This window comes from Schistocerca cancellata, chromosome 6 (assembly GCF_023864275.1).
Source record: "Schistocerca cancellata isolate TAMUIC-IGC-003103 chromosome 6, iqSchCanc2.1, whole genome shotgun sequence".
NCBI classification, from domain to species: domain Eukaryota; kingdom Metazoa; phylum Arthropoda; class Insecta; order Orthoptera; family Acrididae; genus Schistocerca; species Schistocerca cancellata.
Window position 1 is genome coordinate 32,636,918 of NC_064631.1, and position 22,339 is coordinate 32,659,256.

General features: G+C 38.4%; 1 protein-coding gene across 1 annotated transcript in view; it reads left to right on the forward strand.

The window, feature by feature from the left end:
• LOC126191178 (uncharacterized) overlaps positions 1-15,741 on the forward strand; it is a 93,030-nt gene extending 77,289 nt beyond the window's left edge. The window contains exons 4-5 of the mRNA XM_049931953.1: positions 2,892-2,949; positions 14,720-15,741. Of these exons, the coding sequence (XP_049787910.1) occupies positions 2,892-2,949; positions 14,720-14,853 (192 nt within the window). The 3' untranslated portion in view covers positions 14,854-15,741. The remainder of the gene's footprint in view (positions 1-2,891; positions 2,950-14,719) is intronic.
• Positions 15,742-22,339: the final 6,598 nt, after the last annotated feature.

The window sequence follows — 22,339 nt, forward strand, 5'->3', positions numbered from 1 at the left end:
GAAGCAAATACTCACAAAGATGCAAAATACATACTGTACATGATACAAAACTTTTCTGAAGCATGTGCTCAAAATGCTTGCCCTCTGCTGCAATGCACATTTGTAGTCGCCGTTCGAATGATTTGTGAATGCATGCGAGGGTGTGACGTGAGATATCACCGCACGCTTCGATGATATGTTGCTTCATATTGTCTGGCGTAGTTGGTATTTGAGCAGACACTTTATGTTTGATTGCTCCCCACTGAATAAAATCAAGAGGGGTCAAATCAGGAGAGCGGGTTGGCCGCTTCACTTCAGCACGTCATCCTGTCCAAGAATCCGGGAACTTTTCATTTAACAGTTCTGTAGCCACACTGGAAGACTGAGGAGGACAGCCATCATGTTGGAACCACATGCACGGACGCGGAGTTAGTGGTACCTCTTCCAGCAAAATGGGCAGAACTGTGCGTAGTTATTGCCATTTAGTATACCCAGAATGCCGTACGGCCCCACAACGACATTTCCGACGATGCCGCACCACACGTTAGCACTCCACAGTTGCTTATGCTGTACCTGTCGAAGCCAATGAGGGTTCTCTATTGACCAGTAATGCATATTATGCAAATTCACACTACCGTGGTTGGTAAAAGTCGCTTCATCAGTAAAAATCACCCGTTATTTACATCAGTCTTACCTGAGAACGAAGGATGAAATAAATATTTAGAAATGTCCGAGTATGTGTTTAGGCAGGAACCGTAGAGGACAGCTTAAAATTGCTGCGACTGAAACGATCAACAATAAAATTCATATTCTTCCTTTTCGCTAATATTTGGGTCTTTATTTCCGAAAACGTGCCACCTTTGGAGTGTGTGGTTAGGCAGTAACCTAAGCGACAGTTTAAATTGCTGCGAGTGAATCGAGGAGCAATTCCATTCATATTCTTCCTCGTCACGAAGTCGATAGCCGATCATACGTTCGTCGATATTACGCGTGACGTCAAAATGGCGTCATGTTTGCGGGAGTTATCGGGAAAAGATGCGGTTATTTCAGAGTACACTCTTCATCGGTCCACTGTGATTGCACCATGGAATTCTTTCCGAAGCAGTCCGTAATTCTTATTTATTGTCTCTGGCTATCGCCATGGGTACTGCGTTGCACTCTGTTGATTAATCTAATGCATTTAACTGTTTCATATACTTTCCTTAGTTGTTTATAATAAGATAACATAGTCCCGAAACACTTTGTGCTAAATATACCACACACTGGACAAATTGTCCATAAACACTCGCCGTGTCGATACATCACTTCGCTGTGCCACTCACAGAGCGCTTGTTCTTTGTCTTTATTCACACTGCAGACTCCATGACAAAAATTTACAGAGAGAGAGAGAGAGAAAAAAAAACTTTAGAATCTTAATTGCAGCCCCAGAATACATTTGTCACTCACTTCCAGAGGAGAAGAAAAAATTATAGAAACAAAATAAGTCCAAGTCTTGCAGACTCTGATTGAAAAAAAATGTCTAACAACTGAAATGGGCACGTAAGCCCAGTGGTCCCCTTGGCGTTACTTCAGAGGAATAGGCTATGTGGTGGCATTAGGTTTCACCCTCTCCCTTCTCTCATCAACATCGAACACAGAGATAACACTATACTATACACGCATATGTTCGACTCACCTACACTCCACAAATAGGCGTATACATACAATACAACTCTCATACATCTGCAACGAAGAACAAAGGAAGGTTATAGTGTTTAACATCCCATCCACAATGAGGTCATTAGTGAGAGATTTGGGAGGATGGGGACGGAAGTCGACCATGTCCTTTCAGAAGAGCAAGATCGACATTTTAGGGAAATCACAGAAAACCTAAACCTGGATGACCGGATGAGAATTTGGATTGTCATCCTCCTGAATGTGAGTCTAGTGTGCTGACTGCTGTGCCACCTTGCTCTGTCTCCGCGAGGAAAGGGGCCAGTGGAAGCAGAAGGAGATAATGCTTTCCAACAGGTGGGTGGACCCAACCCACGTGATATCACAGCCAACAATGCCATACGAAATTTAAATTTTTACTGTGTTATAACAACTCCGGCCAAAGCCATAGGCGAAATAAATTCCACCAAATGCGCAACACTGCTTTCAGCATCAACTAAATTAGTTCATTCATGTTGCATATTCCTCTGATCCCTTAAAAACATTTCAATAGCCAACAATAATAGTAATAACTATGAAAATTCCAAAAGATCAAACTGTATAAATAAATAAATAATATGTGCAATGCTCTTGAGTTACCATCATTTTAGCATAGGCACAATTGGTATGTACATTTTGTATTGATAAATATATGAATGTGATCAAAAGACATGCAAGTTATAAGTGTAGGGGTAGAAAAAATTGTAGGCAAAATATTGATGTATCATGTTGTATGCTAGAATAGTGTATTGCATTGTTTATTAGACAGAGTATAGCATTGACTATTTTCATTTTAATGTTGAGCAATTTTGAAATTTTATCACATAACTGTGACAAAGTGAAGAATTGACTGGGATGAAGAAACTAATTCCTCAAACTGGGATGGTCCCAGTTAAAGAGGGATGCCTGTTAGCTCTGTTTACAACTCTTATTTGAAATATTTATGTATTCCTTTTGTGCTGCATGATCCATGTTGTGAATTTATCTCTCAGATGAGGACCAGTATTGTTTCTGTATTTACGCTCAGTCAGTAGTAAAGTATATTACAGATTAAATATAATGTAGAATGAACCATAGGGTTACTGTCAGTGTTAATAGATTTCCTACCACACGTGTTTCATTTATTAATAGTAGTACTGTTAATTCTATTATCTATTATAATTTAACCAATACATTATTTACAATGGTGTAAATGTGCTAATAATAACATTGTTTTGTAGTGTGCTGATGATTACGCCTGCTGTGATGGTTGCTGCCTCTCAGGAGTATGTGAGTACAGTGAGTATATCACATATAAACCATTACAGCTTCTCAAAGTAATAGAAACTTAAAACATTCACACTCCTTGAGAGCTGATGAAAATTACTTTAGTGTATTTGAATTAATCTTTGAATTATTCTCCCTTTCCTAACTGAGGTACTTCTTAACGATCAGCTTCAACAAACCCTCCCTTCCAATTGTAGGAAGTTTATCTGCATCTAAGATGTCAGAAGCTATATACGCATTTTTAGAACACTGTGACTAGCTACAGAGTCCTTTTCCTTGTGTTCACATGTTAGCAAGCATGATTAAAAGAATTACACACTAATGTTAAAATTTGTGTGAAGATACAATTATCACATATGTTTGAGAGGACTGGATGTATGCCCATATTCTGAGTTCTTTCATCATCATGCTACCTGTAACATGGGAACTTCCATTTGTAATACTGTGCTTTAGTAGCTTCCAAGTGCCTTAATGCTAGACCGTAAAGAAATATATCACTACAATAATGGGAACTCAACAGAAATATGAACAATTAAAAAACATGCACATGCATGTACACACACACACACATACACACACACACACACACACACACACACACACACACACACGCACACAAACGCACACACACACTAACACTCACACTCACACTCACTGGTGTAACAAAAGTCATGGTATACCATCTAATATTGTGTCGGACTTCATTTTGCCTGGCATAATGCAGCAGTTCAACATGGCATGGACTCAAAAAGCCTTTGGAAGTCCCCTGCAGGAATACTGAGTGATGCTGCCTCTGTATCCATCCGCAATTGCAAAAGTGTTGCCGGTCCAAGATTTTGTGCACAAACTGACCTCTCAATTATGTTCCATAAACGTTCGAGGGGATTTATGTCGGGCGGTTTGGGTGACGAAATCATTCGCTCTGCTTGTGCAGAATGTTCTTCAAAACAATCATGAACAGTTGTGGCCTGGTGACATATTTGGGAACATCAAGTCCTTGAATGGCTGCAAACAGCTTCCAAGTAGCTGAACATGCACTATTGGCCATTAAAATTGCTACACCAAGAAGAAATGCAGATGATAAACGGGTATTCATTGGACAAATATATTATACTAGAACTGACATGTGATTACATTTTCACGCAATTTGGGTGCATAGATCGTGAAAAATCAGTGCCCAGAATAACCACCTCTGGCCATAACAACGGCCTCGATACGCCGGGCGTTGAGTCAAACAGAGCTTGAATGGCTGAATGGCATGTACAGGTACAGCTGCCCATGTAGTTTCAACACGATACCACAGTTCATCAAGAGTAATTACTGGCGTATTGTGACGAGCCAGTTGCTCAGCCACCATTGACCACATGTTCTCAATTGGTGAGAGATCTGGAGAATGTGCTGGCCAGGATAGCAGTCGAACATTTTCTGTATCCAGAAAGGCCCATACAAGACCTGCAACATGCGGTGTGCATTATCCTGCTGAAATGTAGGGTTTTTCAGGGATCGAATGAAGGGTAGAGCCACGGGTTTTAACACATCTGAAATGTAACGTCCACTGTTCAAAGTGCCGTCAATGTGAACAAGAGGTGACCGAGACGTGTAACCAATGACACCCCATACAATCACGCCGGGTGATAAGCCAGTATGGTGATGACGAATACACGCTTCCAATGTGCGTTCACCACGATGTCACCAAACATGGATGCAACCATCATGATGCTGTAAACAGAACCTGGATTCATATGAAAAAAGTACGTTTTGCAATTCCTGCACCCATGTTCGTCGTTGAGTACACCATCGCAGGCGCTCCTGTCTGTGATGCAGCGTCAAGGGTAACCGCAGCAATGGTCTCCGAGCTGATAATCCATGCTGTTACAAATGTCATCGAACTGTTCGTGCAGATGGTTGCTGTCTTGCAAACGTCCCCATCTATTGACTCAGGGATTGAGACGTGGCTGCACAATCCATTACAGCCATGAGGATAAGATGTCTGTCATCTCAGATGCTAGTGATATGAGGCCATTGGGATCCAGCACGGCACTCCGTATTACCCTCCAGAACCCACCAATTCCATATTCTGCTAACAGTCATTGGATCTCGACCAACACGAGCAGCAATGTCGCGATACGATAAACCGCAGTCACGATAGGATACAATCCGACCTTTATCAAAGTCAGAAATGTGATGGTATGCATTTCTCCTACTTACATGAGGCATCACAACAATGTTTCACCAGGCAACGCCGGTCAACTGCTGTTTGTGTATGAGAAATTGGTTGGAAACTTTCCTCATGTCAACATGTTGTAGGTGTTGCCACTGCCGCCAACCTTGTGTGAATGCTCTGAAAAGCTCATCATATGCATATCACAGCATCTTCTTCCTGTCAGTTATATTTTGCATCTGTAGCACGTCATCTTTGTGGTGTAGCAATTTTAATGGCCAGTAGTGTATGAACGCTAAATAAACTTTAAACTGCCAAAATAGCTAAAATCATTTATTCATATAGATGACCGGTTTTGGCAATCCTCTGTTTCCACCTTCTGATCTGAAGATGGCAACAGAGAATTGCCAAAACTTATCATCTGTATTGATAAATGATTTTTAGCGATCTTGACAGTTGAAAATTTATTCAGTTTTCATAAAACTGCAAGTCGCCCCACATTAATGATGTCAGAAGTGTATAGCTTGAACATAATCATTTCCAGTCAGTGATCAGTTCAGTTGGAGCAGAGGACCCAGTACATTCCATGAAAACACAGCCGACACTGTTATGAAATCACAGGGCCTTGTCGACAACTGAAATCTGGGCTCATCTAACCAGACCACAGTTTCCAGTCATCTAGGCTCCAACCAATATTGTCACAAGCACATGAGAGATGCTGCAGGCAAAGTCGTGCTGTTAGCAAAGGCACTCACATCGGTCTCTGCTGCAATAGCCCGTTAACACTAAATTTTGCTGCACTGTCCTAATGTATACGTTCAGCATTGTTGCTTGTCTATTATCACTGGCAACTCTACACAAACGCTGCTGCTCTCAGTCATTAAGTGAAGCCGTTGGCCACTATGATGTCTGTGGTGATAGATACGCCTGAAATTTAGTATTCTCAGCACACTCTTGACACTGTATATCTCAGAGTATTGAATTCCTTAACAATTTCTGAAATGGAATGTCTCACGTGTTGAGCTCCACCTACCATTCCGCATACAAATTCTATTAATTCCCATTGTGTAGCCGTAATCATGTCTGAAACCTTTTTGCATGAATCTTGTGAGTACAAATGACAGCTCTGCCAATGCACTGGCCTTTTATATCTTGTTTATGCAATGTTACCACTGTCTGTATATGTGCAAATCACTGTCCCATGACTTTTGTCACACAGTGTACACATGCACATGCACAGGTACTCTAATCCATCTCATCAGTCTAGGATGCTCCTGTGTACTCTCAAGCAGAATGAATGTTCGTATGGTGAGCTACAACTTTTTGTTTATGAGCACATTTACCATTCAGTTCCTCCAATGTATGGTGTATCATTGCCTTTACTTATTATTATTACTTTCACTCTATATGCAGCAAGTACTCAATTATCCAAGTTAATATAGTCCCATGACTGCACTAACAACTGAAAACATGGATAATTTAAAATTCATGTGTTTTTACTGGAAACTGCTGTTTGCTATATGTGTAAAACATAGTATATGTCAGATTTGAAAGCCCACTTCATTACTTACACATTACATCTTGTAAACTGACAACTTATCTTAAAAATTAAATCTAAAACACACGGTATTTTGTGTCACTTGTTTTCAGTTCACTTTCAGGAAATAATTGTCCAGTTTTTTAATGTTTTCCATGTTATAATATTTCTGTTCTGGTTCAGAGTTAAGCATTAAAAAAAGTTTTGTAACTGACAAAAGCAGCAATATTATGAGGAAATACAAGATATTCTGATAAAGAAAATGAAATGAATAAAAGTTTTACATTAAAATTGACATAGCTGGTTTACAACAAATTGTAATTGGACTTTGTAAATCATGAAAAGATAATGAAGGCAGTTTCTATGATTGGTCATGCAGATTTACATATAGGCTGCTACAATGGGTACCAATTAATCACATCATCTTAACAATTTGTTGAACATATTCTAATCTCTGGCTTAGTTTGTACCCTATATATCTCTCTTCTAATACCATGAAAGATATTCTCTGATGACTGCCCAGCCAGTTATGTTTGCTGATGATACTTCAGAACTCCTTGAAAAGCAAAATGTAGGAGAAATTCTGGATGGTGTTATAAACACACTAAGCAACCTAGATACATGGTTTCAACAAAATTGGCTTAAACTTAACTTTTCAAAATCCTTGTTTACACAATTTAGAACCAAACAATCAAAAATAGCATTGTGTATAATACTGTATGCATATATAATGTACTATTACATCACAAGAAAAACAATTTAATAACATTACTATGGCCATTATTTGAGTAGTGTGACTGTTTAATGTTATAGCATTGTGTCTAATATTGTATAGATATATAAAGATAAGGTATTGTTACATCATAAGAAAAACAATTTAATAATATTGCTATGTCCAATTTCAACCCATACTGGTAAAAATTAGTTATGTAATTATGTATATCATAAGACAAAAACTGACATGTCTCCTGTACAGCATGATCAGATGATCTGCAAATGTATGTTATGAGACAAATAAAATACAAATACCTATCATCTTGTTCCATCTTCTAGTGAGTGTTTTCCATACGTTCCATTCTTCACAAATTCTGCAGAGAACATCCTCATTCCTAATCTTATGTGTTATCTACATAATCCTCACTTCTTATCTTAGTCCACCTAATTTTCAATGTCCTCCTACAGCACCTCATCCCAAAAACACTCAGATTCTCTTATTTCCAGTTTTCCCACAGTCCATGATTCACTACTACACAATTCTGTGCTCAAAACATACGTTCTAAGAAATTTCTTTCTCAAATTAAGGGTTTTCTTTGATACTAATAGACTTGTTTTGTCCATGGATGCCGTATTTTCCTATGGTGCTCTACTTTTTATATCCTCTTTACTGCACCCACCAGTGTTATTTTGCATCTGAGGTAATGGAATTCCTGGAATTTACTAACTTCATGTTCACCAGTTTGATGTTAAGTTCATTACTAATCTCATTTCTGTTACTCCTAGCTACTTTTCTTTTTCTTCAGTTTACTCTCAGTCCATATTCTGTGGTCATTAGATGGTTCATTCCATTAACAGGTCCTGTAATCCTTCTTCACTTTAATTGAGAACAGCAGTCATCATCATCATCATCATCATTATTATCATCTCAGCCTTTTCTCACGTCATGTGAGGTCGGCATTGCTTTTCTGGATCCTTCTCTCCTGTAAATGCCTATCCGGTGCTTCTTCTCTAAGCCATCCTTTCTTCCATAGATCCTCTGCTACCTTGTCTTTCCATCTCAGTTTCGGTCTTCCTCTTCTCCTTGGTCCTTCAATTTCTGAGTCTTCAATTCTTCTTGCCATGTAGTACTCCCCCTCTTCTCTGCAAATGTCCATACCATCTTAGCCTACTTTCTTGTATCTTCTTTCCTATGGGCCCCACTTTCACTGTTCCCCTGATGTACTCATTCCTTAGTCTATCTTTTTGTGTCACCCCACTGATCCACCTTAACATTATCACTTGTGCCACTTCCATCTTTTTCTCTTGGGCTTTTGTAATTGGCCAAGTTTCTGCACTATATAGCATCACAGGCCTCACCACAGACTTGGAAAGCTTTCCTGTCATTCTGCAGCTAACCTTCTTATCACACAGTACTCCACTCAGTTTCCTCCAGTTCATCCATCCACTATTTATCCTGTGCTGTATTTCAGCCTCCAGTCCTGCATCACTTTGCATATAAGAGCCTAGGTATTTAAATTTCTTGACCAGCATCAGTTGTTCTTTGCAGGTTAATATATAGATCTTTGGCATCCTTTGTACACATATACTCTGTTTTCATCCTGCTAGTTCTCATTCCCCTTTCCTCTAGAGCTTTTCTCCATTGTTCAAGCTTGCCTCGTGGCTGGGTTCACAGATTACAACATCATCAGAAAACATCATGGTGTCTCTTTTTTAACATCTTTGATTAGTACATCCATGACAAGGCCAAAGAGATACAGGCTGAGAGCAGATCCCTGATGTAGTCCTACTCTCACTGGAAATGCCTTTGTTGCACCTGTGTTGCTCCTGACTTGTGTCATTGCACCTTCATACATGTCTTCTACCACCCTGATATGTTTTTTGGGCTGGTGTTTACTTCTCATACATCTCCATATCACTTGCCTCGGCACTCTGGCATATGCCTTCTCAAGATCGATGAAGGCCATGTGCAGTTCGGCTTGTACTTCTCTGTGCCTCTCCATAAGTTGCCTTAGTGCAAATATTGTGTCAGTTGTTCCTCTTCCCGGCATAAATACAAACTGTTCTTCACATTCTTCAGTCTCTAGCTGCAACCTCTTCTCAGTTATCCTTTCCCAGAACTTCATTGTGTGGGACATCAGTTTCATCCCTCTATAATTGCCACAGTTTTGGATATCCACATTCCCCTTATATATGGAAACCAGTATACTGCTTCTTCATGCACGCGGCATTCTTTCTCCTTTCCAGATGTTTTGCATTAGATCCCAGAGAATATCAGTTCCCTATTCTCCCACACTTTTCCATGTTGGGATTTGGTCTGCCCCTAGGGCCTTCCAATTTTTCATTTTTTTCTGCCGAGAACAGCAGTATCATCAGCAAATCTTATCATTGATATGTTTTCATACTGAATTCTAATCAGTCTTTAACTTTTGTTTATTTCCATCATTGCTACTTCATTGTATAGACTAAACAATAGCGGTGAAAGACTGCATTCCTGTCTTACATCCTTCTTAGTCTGAGCACTTCATTCTTGGCCTTCCATTCTTATTGTACTCAATTGGTTCATGTGCATATTGCATATTATCAATCTTCCACCATAGCTTACTCCTGTTTTTCTCAGGATTTTGAACATCTTGCACCATTTTACATTGTCAAATGCTTTTTCTGTGTTTACAAATCCTATGAACATATCTTGATATTTTTAAGTCTTGCTTCCATTATCAAGTGCACTGTCAGAATTGCCTCTCTGGTGCAAAATCCAAAAGCCAAACTTGATTGTGATCTAACAGGTCCTTTATTTTTCCCATTGTTCTGTATATTGGTTCTTGTCAGCAGCTTGAATGCATGAGGTGTTAGGCTGACTGTGCAACAGTTCTCATACTTATCTGCCCTTGCTTTATTCAGGATTGTGTGGATGTTCTTTTACCAACCATCTGGTGGTGTATCTCCAGTCTCATAGATTCTAGATACCAACTTGAGCAGCCATTATATTGCCGTTTCCCCCAATGATTTTAAAAATTCTGAAAGTATGTTATCTGTTCCTTCTGCCTTATTTGATTGCAGCTCTTCCAAAGCTCTACTAAGCTCTGACTCTAAATGCTGGAATCAATATGTCTCTCCTTTCGACTCTCATTTCTTCTTCTATCATGGCACCAGACAACCCCTCTCCTTCGTTGAGGCCTAGAGTATATTCTTTCCACATATCTACTCTCCTCTGTGTTTAACAGTGGAATTCGCATTGCATTCTTAAATGTTGCTGCCTTGCTTGTAACTTCATCAAAGATTATTTTGACTTTTCTCTATGGTCCTCCCAAGATTACTTTTTATATTTGTTTGCATTTTTTGTGCAACCACGTCCCTTTTCCTTTTCTGCACTTCCCATTTATCTCATTCCTAAGTGACATATTTCTGTATTCCTGGCTTCCCATGAATATTTTTGTATTTCCTTCTTTCATCGATCAGTTGAAGTATTTTTTCTGCTACCTGAGGATTCTTGGCCATTATGTTTGTTGTGTGTATGTTTGTGTGTCCAACATTTGTCATTGCCCTTTTTACATATGTCAATTTTTCTTCAACTGATCTACCTACTATGGTATTTACCACAAAATCTGCAACCATAGGAAGTTTCAAATGCATCTTATTAACTGGATTTAACATTCCATCAACATCAAGGTCTCTTTAAACATACTTACTTTAGTGGCCCATGTCTTTCATCACTGATTGTTCCAAATGATTCTCATAACCTTCAGTGTAATCTTCATCATTACTTAATTGTGATCATAGTGTAAATCTGTCCCTGGGCGTGCTTTACAATCCAATATTTGATTGCACAATCTTTGTTTGACAATGATGCAATCCAGCTGGAATCTCCCTTTATCTCCAGGACTTTTCCAAGTACACCTCCTCCTCCTCTTCTTCTTCTTCTCCTTTTTTTTTAGCAGCATATTCACTTTTACTAACTGCCATTTGTTGCAGGAACTCAATTTCCACTGTTGCTCTCCCACTCCTTCTACCAAGTATATAATCTCCCATTACTCAACTTCTATAACTTCCTTTACTACTGCTTTCCAGTCTCCTTTGATTGTTAAATTATCATCTCCCTTTACATACTGAATTGTGTCTTCTGATTATGACATTGCGTGTATACCTGAACTATAACTTTTGGTGTTGGTTTGCTGTCATTTCTGATGACAAGAATCCTATCACAGAACTGCCCACAGTGACTCACTCTCTGCCCTACCTTCCTATATATAACAGATCCTACATCCATTATACCATTTTCTGCTGCCACTGATATTACCCTACACTATGTGATCAAAAGTATCTGGACACGTAAGTTTTTCATATTAGATGCATTGCGCTGCCACCTACTGCCAGGTACTCCATATCAGTGACCTCAGTAGTCATTAAGCATCGTGAGAGAACAGAATGGGGCACTCCACGGAACTCATGGACATCCAACGAGGTCAGGTGTCTTTTGTGTCATATATCTGTACGTGAGATTTCTACACTCCTAAACATCCCTAGGGCCACTGTTTCTGATGTAATAGTGAAGTGGAAACATGAAGGGACATGTACAGCACAAAAGTGTACAGGCTGACATCGTCTGTTGTTTGACAGAGACCGCTGACAGTTGAAGAGGCTCGTAACGTGTAATACGCAGACATCTACGCAGACCATCACACAGGAATTCCAGACTGCACCAGAATCCACTGCAGGTGCCAAGCCTCACTGACTGACATTTATACCTTTCCTCAGTGCAGCACTCTGTGCAGAATGGGCTGCCTTTCCCCAAGAAACCTCCCAGTAACAGTTAGGCGGGAGGTGAGAAAACTTGAATTTCATGGGCGGCGGCTGCTCATAAGCCACACATCATGCCGGTAAATTACAAACAACACCTCACTTGATGTAAGGAGAATAAACATTGAATGATTGAACAGTGGAAAAACACTGTGTGGAGTGATGAATCACGGTACACAATGTAATGTGGCGATCAAATGGCAGGATGTGGGTATGGCGAATGCCCGCTGGAGGTCATTTGACAGCTTGCGTAGTGCCAACAATAAAATTCGGAGGTGGTGGTGTTATGGTGTGGTCATGTTTTTCATGGAGGGCTCTTGCACCCCTTCTTATTTTGTGTGACACTATCACAGCACAGTCCTATATTGATGTTTTAATCACCTTTTTGCTTCCCACTGTTGAAGAGCAATTCGGGGATGGTGACTGCATCTTTCAACATGATCGAGCACCTGTTCATAATGTACAGCCTGTGATGGAGTGATTACACAACAATAATATCCCTGTAATGGACTGGCCTGCACAGAGTCCTGACCTGAATCCTATAAAACACTTTTGGGATGTTTTGGAACGCCGATTTCTTGCCAGGCCTCACCGACTGGCATCGATACCTTTCCTCAGTGCAGCACTCTGTGAAGAATGGGCTGCCTTTCCCCAAGAAATCTTCCAGCAACTGATTGAATGTATTCCTGCAAGAGTGGAAGCTGTCATCAAGGCTAAGGGTGGGCCAACACCATACTGAATTCCACCAATACCGATGGAGGGCACCACGAACTTGTAAGTCATTTTCAGCCAGGTGCCCAGATACTTTTAATCACATAGTGTATATGTGTCTGATCTGAGATCATCATCGTCTTTCCATTTCACTTCACTGAACCCTACTGAGTATCCTCTATACTCTAATAACAGATCAGTGCACTTCAGTGCCTCAGTGTGTGTGTTAATGGTTTTGTGGATTGTCTCATCTTCACTCTCTTCCTCTACCAAACCACTTTGTTCACTACATTCACATCACTTAGCTGCTCAAATCCCAGTCCATAGACACTGGTATTTAACCATTCATTGATGTTTTAATCATCTGCATCTTCACAACCAGAAAGTTGTACCCTAATTGAAAATATTCATTCTAATTGTAACATAATCCTTCAGGTTTCATTGGTATTTCTTCAAAAATCACTGAGGTTTACCCCTTAGTGTAAACCTGCACTCCTTGTCAATCTGAAGTAAAGACTCCTGTTTGACATTGGACGTAGTAAATACCATAGTCATGAATCTAGGGGAAAAGATATTATCCATTCTTAATCTGTGCACAGCTCCCTCTTGCTGAAACTTCCCTTGTCTTGTGTAGCTGCTGCCTCCTCCTGTCACCCACCCTTTCCTAACCCTCATTTGCACTCCCAGCCTCCAATGTCTCCTCACCCACTCCATCCAACACAAACCCTCCCTCCACTCCAGTTCCAGTGCCAGTACAATGTAGTCAGCCAGAACAATGTAGCCATCCAAATGTGTGTGTGTGTGTGTGTGTGTGTATGTGTGTGTGTGTGTGTGTGTGTGTGTGTGTGTGTGTAGATTCATGCAAAAACTATTTGTGTGCCTTTCAATGAGGCAGTGTCCCTACTAACAATTGAATTCCTTCAGGTCTTTCTATTAGCATATTTAACAAAAATAGAGTTCATTTACTTTTACCACAACATAGGAGCTGTATAAATAACAGAAACACAATAAAGATTGTAGTACCACATTAATTAATTTGCTCTTACAGAAAGTTTGGCCTGTTAGCTGTTCTCTCCTTCATTTCAAAAAATACACAGCTTTGTCATTGTAAATGATCAAAATAGAAAAAAATGATTAAACTACTGTCACTCATTTACCAAAGAATTGCTGGATTTTTGCATTAACAGCTTTCATATCTCAGTAAAATTATACTACATGAAGAGGAGGTGAAATAGTAAAAATGTTTAAAATAAATCTGCTGTTCAGTAGTTGTACTGACCACGTTTTGAATGATAAAGAGTTAAGTATCAGTTTGCCATATCAAAACATGGTAGATGAATGTCTTCCTGCTATATATTTATAGACTTATTCTCTTGCCATAAATCATGGTACAAAAATAATAAATAAAAATTTAAAAAATTCAAGACAATATACCCAGCAAAAGTTCTTAACTGACATATTTGCTCTTGTTCTTGTTCTTAGACCCCTACAAAAGGTAGCATATGGGAAGTTTTGGACGCTATAAACTGCAAAATATGCATCTTTCACCTGTCTGTGAAGCAAAATAAGAAAATTATTATGATTTCAATTTAGGACGTTCAACATAAAGATCATCATTATTCATATAATGACAGTCTGCTCCTAAATTTATTTTTTTTTCCTCCATCCAAATTCCATTTTTCAGTGTGTGTGTGTGTGTGTGTGTGTGTGTGTGTGTGTGTGTGTGTGTAAGGGGGAGAGGGGGATGGAACCTACTATGTGATACAACCAATAATTTTCTATTACAAATTTTCTCATTTTTTAATGTGAAACAAAATTTAAATTACTAACAGATAATGAAACTTTCTCATATGTTGCAGCAAGGGCACCTTGCTACATTGACCGGGATGATATGTGTCTGAGTCATTACTGTCCTGGTGGTTTTGAGTGCTACCTGTACCAACCACACATATCAGTGGCACCATATCCAGATTGTCGACCAGTTAAAAACTAAAGAAAGTTTGATAGAATGTTGATCTGCAGTGAGTTTCTTGAATGTGTTTCAACAATGATACCTGATAATTCACTTTTAAATAGTGCTTCAAATTCAATAAACATTACTCATATCATAAGATGTCATTTTTAAATAAATCACTTCTCATGCAATCAATTGACTGTAACAACAGTTAGTGCCATTAACCCTTTCAGACCCTCTGGCTACAATTGTGTACATAAACTTTTACTGTGTCGCAGCTGCAACACAAGTATTTTTTCCCAATGGAAACCTAAGCTACACATTTTTGAATGTTCAACCTTTTCATCATGCGCAAGTGTTGCCAACTGTTGGGCATCACTATGGAAATATCAGCAAGTCAATGCAGCAGTGCGCAGCAGCTCGTGACCACCAGAATAAACGGATGTGTTTGGTTCACTATATTCCATTGTACAGTTGAATACTGTTGTTGTTATTTTTCATTGTAATTATTGAATGATCATATTACTATTTACTACAATAGAAAATACTTTATAATTAGTTATTTTAGACCACAAAACGAAGGCATGTGTACAAAGTATGTTTTGAAAAGGGGTACATATTTGTGTATAAATCATGCATCTAAAATCATTAAAAATTCACCTAAGAGCATGACCACATAAAGAAAAATTTTCTTTCCTTCAGAAAAAATCTAGGTTCAAAAGGGTTAAGAAGGTAAAAAATGGAAAATATTGAACAGATACTAAACATGTACAATCTACCTGCAAGGAACATAAGCAGAAAAATGGTGATTAATGCTAAGGTGGTAAATAGTGTTTTTGCTTATCCTGTGTGGATGAAGAACCTGTGAGAAAGAAAAACTATGATATAATGAATGCTATTTTCACATTTAAATGTCTACGTAATACTAAAACTAAACATGTAATAGAGCAGATATGTTGATGAAATGCTTGTGTTTGAGGAATAGTCATAAAGTTCTAATTATCACGTAAAAGAGTTATGTAATTAATTTTAAACAGAGGAAACTCCAGGTAGGAATATCAACAATGTAGGAAAATAGAGATTGCTACTTACTTTACAGAAGACTCATCAAGTAGCAGACAGGCACAATTAAAATACACTTACATATAGTTTTCAGCAACTGCCTTCATCAACAAAAGAGAGACACACACCATTCATACACACAAGCAAGCACACACCTCATGCACATACAACCGCCAACTCCAGCATGTGCGGCCCGAGATGCTGGAGTTGGCAGTTGTATGTGCATGAGGTTGGTGGTTGTGTGTGCACAAGTTGTGCTTGCTTGTGTGTGTCAGTGGTGTGTGTCTCTCTTTTACTGATGAAGGCAGTGGTTGAAAGCTATATGTAAGTGTCTTTTAATTGTGCTGTCTACAACTTGATGTGTCTCTTTTACTGTAAGTAGTTATCTGTCTTTTCCTACATTCTGTGTAATTAATTTCAAGTTTCTTTTTTGGTAGGTACGTGTCTGCAGTTCTGGCACACAATGAAAGTCCTGCACCATAGTTCCACTGTGTAACGCTTGAGGAGCCATAATAAAGTGGAGCAGCACACTGATAAAGAGGAGCTGCCCTGGCTCCCACACATCTCTTCCTGATTTGTTTGTGCATATATTTCACAAAGATGAACAATTTATTGATGAAAGTGAAAGTGACTGAGATTAAGAGAAATGACATCATAGTTTTTCATTCATTTTGTCACTATTTAATGTAATATTCAGCACCAGAAAGACAATACACAAGGACAATGATAGTAAAGGAAGGAAGGGAGACTAGGATTTAACACTGTGTCAACAATGAAATCAATAGAGATGTAACATGAGATTCAATTAGGAAAGAAAATGGTCCAAGTCCTGTCCCAGGAAAACATCTTGGCATTTGCCCAAAGCAGTTTAGAAAAATGTTGGAAAATTTATATCAGTATGACCAGATGGGCATTTGAATCTGTGTCCTCCTGAATATGAGCTCAGTATCAAGAACATTAAGAATGTAATTAACATTCTCAGACATAAATAAAATCTTTGATAGAGTTCATAATGTCTCAAGTAAAATTCTAAAATCCTGTTCTTCACACATTCAGTCACATATGCAATACATCAGTGTCACAGGGTATATTTCCAAGAAAGGTAGTAACATAGACAATAATAATAATAATAATAATAATAATTACTGATTATCTCACAACTTACCTCCATCTTGAGGGCACTGGAAAAGATTATATGCGTATATGCAAGAACCATAACAAATCTCTCTAAAAAAAATATACTTAGTAAGTATTTCTACAGATGAGCTGTGCATACCAGAATATCATCTTAAAATCACAGAGACTGAACAGATGCATGTACATGTATACAAGTTGGTAGCACATTACTATAGGTGTAATGTGGGGAAAGAGGATCAGCTTTGTACGCAAAAAGTGGAATAAAGCTCCAGGCCATAGACTTCCATGAATATTGTACTGAAAACCCATTTGTGTGCTGTACTTTAGTAATGTACTTGAAATGTCAAAGACAGCAGTTCTGAAAGTCTAATCCCCAACAGAAAATGTTTTTAACTTTATTCAACAATTAGAATGAGTACTAATTAGTATAAATAACTGTGAAGTGATTGTGAGTGGATATTTCAGTATAGATTTCATCTTTGATGGGTATTTTCTTTCCCAAAAATATTCCTACATTGTGAATCCAGTTTTCCTTTAAAATGGGATTGGAAAATTTACACTGGAAACTGATAAAAAGGGTAGCTAACATCTGGGGTCAAAATATCTTGTGTTATAGAGAGCTTTATTTAATGCTAAGGACTAGCTCTAATCAAGAACTAAAATTGCCCTAGGAGCAGCATTGCAAAATTATTCAGTGTGTCATCAAAAAGGCAAAAACCATGTGTATGTGCAAAATAATGAAAATTCCAATAACAAGGCAAGGACATTTGGAGCCTTATTTGGCATAAAATGAAAAAATCTCAGCAAAGAAAATGATTTTGAATTTCCAAATGGAAGCAATAGTGAACAGGCGATACACAATTAAAATTGTTGGCTACACAATTCAATGAATTCTTTCTAACAGTAATTGAAAACATGGGGACAAAACATAGTCTATCAAACACAGATGTAATAAAATTAGACAAGTAATGCATACTCCAAGCCAGACATCAGTTTTGCCAACTCATTTGTTACAGAGATCACAAAAGCTGGTAGGTTGCTAAAAACAGTAACTTCTGGCTGTAAAGATATCTTAGTCAAAGTGCTAAAACCTTGTGTTGGCTTGGTGGCATCACTACCGAGTTACCTGTGTAATCAGCAATGGATCACGGAGTATTTCCTGAAAGACTGAAATATGCAGCAATAACACCAGTGTATAAAACTGGAGACAGTGCTGAGAATGCAATATATGATCTCCCAAAGTCAATTCTACTGCAACTAAATAACAAAATTAACCTCATTGGCATTTAGCTAGGGAAACTAAAATGATATGGCTTTAGAGGTCTTCCCCTTGCATAGGTGGAGTCAAATCTTAGAAAACGGAGGTTCACACTAGCAAATGATACAACAGGAATATGATTAAATAATAATAATAATAATAATAATAATAATTTTATTGTCTTTAGGCCATTACAGCAATTGACAACGTCAAATGAAGTTACAATTTATAATACAGTGTGATAAGGTATTGACTACTGAAATATTTTAGTTTATATTACAATAAATGTACAGTGGGTCATCTGTTGGATTACTGCATTTTACAGTTGAAGAATTCATTGATATCATAGAATGGGTGGGCAATAAACCATTCATGCAGTCTTTCTTTGAATGTATGTTCAGGAAGATCCTGTATGGCATGTGGCAGCTTATTAAATAGCTTGTGTCCTGTGACTTCATAGCTATTTATTGATTTTGATAGTCTGTGGTAAGGCGTGTATATGTGTTTGATGCTTCTTGTGTTGTAACAATGTACATTTTCTCTACGTTTCACATCTTGTAGGTTCTTCTTCGTAAAGATTAAGACATTGTATATATAGAGGTTTATTACAGTCATAATTTTTTGTTTAGTAAATAAGGGTTTGCAGTGAGCCTTATGTGAAGAGTTTGTAATTATCCTAATGGCTTTCTTCTGCAATAATAGGATGTCATGTATATGACATAATGCCATAGGATATTATACTCTGGAAAAATGCAAAATAAGATGATCTGATGTATGTTTCAGGTACACAATTTCTGAGTTGTCTTAATAAATAAATTACTCTAGATAGTTTACTACTAATATAGTTTACATGTTGGCTCCAGGTTAACTTTTCGTCTAAATAAACTCCCAGGAATTTAACAGAACTAGGGTCATCAGATAGTGGCTTTTCTCTTAGAGTGAAGATTATCTGCTGAGTTTTATTTTCATTTAGCAGGAAACCATTTGCTCTGAACCAATATGCTGCATGAGTGAGTGTATTTTCAGCACAGGTTTTAAGGTCATTAAGATTGTTACTGCTATGGAGAAAAGTTGTATCATCTGCATACAATACAGTGGTGGATCTAATAAACGAGGGGAGGTCATTGATCATTATCAGAAACAGGAAGGGCCCCAGTACAGATCCCTGAGGCACACCTACTTTAACATTTTTCTATGTTTGACATTTCCTTACCAACACAAACTACCTGTTTACGGTTGTTGAGATAAGCTTTTAATAGTCTGAGACTGTTTTCTTTGATGCCGTAGAATTCTAGTTTCTCTAGTAGTGCCATGTGCTCAACACAGTCGAAGGCCTTGCTTAGGTCACAGAATGAGACCTGAGCAAAGCCTTTGTTCTCAAAAACTTTGAGGATGTAACTGACTACCGTGTTGATTGCATCAATGGTCGACAGATTCTTCCTAAACCCGTATTGTGTAGCATTAATTATTCCTAGGTGGTCAAAGTTGTTGGTACATGATGCATTCTATTACCTTGGAGAATGCGGGTACTATTGAAATAGGCCTGTAGCTAGATGGAGAGTCTTTATCTCCCTTTTTGTATACTGGGACGATCCTAGACAGTTTTAACTCATCAGGAAAATATCCCTCAAGTAAGCACTTGTTTATGCAATGGGTTAGAGGGTACAGAATGCAATCACACACTTTTTTTAGCAGGTTGCATGATATGCCATATATATATCTAAGCTATCAGATGATTTCAGTTGTTTTATGACCCCTTGTACATATCTAGGCGATACTTCGGAGAAGGTTACCATGCTTGTATTTGGTGACTGTCTACCCCAATTTTGGGAGAGTAACTCTGATGGACTAATGTCTGGTTTGATAATTGTGTCTCCTATTTCTTTCACTGAATTAATGAAAAACTCATTGAGTGTTTGTGGTGGGATATTAATTTTGTCTTTTTTAGTATCTCTGTCAGCACTGTTAATTACTTTCCAAGCGGTTTTGCATTTATTGGTGGAATTATGTATGCTGTTGGCATTGTAGGTTTTTTTGGCTTGCAGGATGGCTTTTTTGTATTCATTCCTGCATTCCACATAGGCTGATTTGGCACAGTCAGACTTCATACTATTGTATATGTTGTACAGTAACAATACTTGTTTCTTTAGATCTGTCAGCTGTTTATTGTACCATATATTTTGTCTGTTTTGAGATCTGGATTTGTGGCTGCTGTCCATTATTTTGATTTTCTTTATGGGAATACTATGGTTAAATAGGGTCAAGAATGCATTAAAAAATCTATCAAATATTATTTTGGCTGGCAGGTCATTACTTGATGTGTAATGTCCATCGACACTACAATGGCCAAACCAGTCTCTGTCAGCAAGGGAATTACAAAATGTGTTAATTTTATCCTCAGTTATGCGTCTGGTAATCACAACTGTTGGGACAGGTCTGTTTGCATTGCTCCTATTGAGGGGAATTTTACTTGCATAATTTAGAGATACGGAGTCATGGTCAGAGAATGGGAACACTACAACTTCGCATGTGTTTTCAGTGGTCTTGAAGTTTACAAAGATGTTATCTAAACATGCTTTGTTTCTTGTGGGCCTGTTATTAACATGATATAAATTGTATTGTCTTAGTAAGTTTTCCAGATCTGCAACACTACCCTTACATTTAGTAACATCAAAATCAGCATTCAAATCACCTCCTATTGCAATATCATAATGTAGCCATTTAATATTACTTAATTCACTCAATAGCATGTCCATTTTTTCTAAAAATATGTTAATGCTTCCCTTTGGTGATCTGTACATGGATACTACTATTAGCTTATGACTATTAATGATTATACCCGTAACCTCAAAGTGCTGTTCATCACACGAGGAATTTAGGCCTAGTTTGGTTATTGTACAATTGAGTGACTGGTTGGAATAAATTGCCACACCACCTCTAATGTGCTCTTTCCTACAGTAGCTATTTACTATACTAAAATTGTCAAATTTGGCAACTGCAAGTTCATTCTCATTAGCCCAGTGTTCACTCAGACAAAAAATATCAAACTGGTTATCAAGACCAAACTCATTTATGATAAGTTCTTTATCTTTCAGTCCTTGAACGTTAAGGTAACATATTTTAAGATCCATGCTCTTATTGCTTACACACTGAACACTATGGTGATTGGTTTTCAAACGTTTTTCAGGGCTTATCTTTTGGATTTCTGCCTCCTGTTGCCTTTTACTAAAAAATTGTTCACTTGGAGTGGTTGCACATCTACTGTTGCACATCTACGGATTCATCATTAGCATTGATTCAATGTGCAACAGGTGCTTCAATCACCACAAAGACATTAATATGCAGATCATAGAAAGGGCACTGAGCTCATGGCATCTCTCAGATCGACTACCATTGACCTCTGTAAACCAACAAGACTAATTGCAGTGGTGCCAGGCACATTTGGCCTGGAATCTCATTGACTGGAATAGAACTGTCTTCAGGTGATGAGTCCTGCTTCAAATTGAGCCCTGATGACCAGTGAAAATGTGTCAGGAGATGCCTCAGACAGTGGTGGGATACCATCCTATCTGTTACCCACTGTAAGGCCTGACAACCAGGAGTGCTGGTCTGAGGTGCCATTTCGTTTCATAGCAGAACCGCTTTGCTTGTCATCCACAGCACCCTTACAGCACAGTGGTAAGGTGGCAATATTGTATGTCCCATTTTGTTGCCTTTCATGGCAAGCTATCCTGTGCTTACATTTCAGCAAGATAATGCCTACCTGCACAGGGCAAGAATTCCTACTGCCTCTCTTCCTGCTTATCAAATCCTACTTTGGCCAGCAACATTGCTGGGTCTGTCCAAAATTGAGAATGTTTAGAGCATTATGGGCAGTGTCCTCCAACCAGTTCAGGATTTTCACTATCTGCCACACCAGTTGGGCAGTATTTGGCAAGATATCTGGCAGAAGGATATCCAAAAACTCTACCAATCAATGCAAAGCCAAATAACTGCTGGCATAAATGCCAGAGGTGGACCAACACATTACTGACATGCTCAATTTGTGCATCTATTTCTCTTGAATAA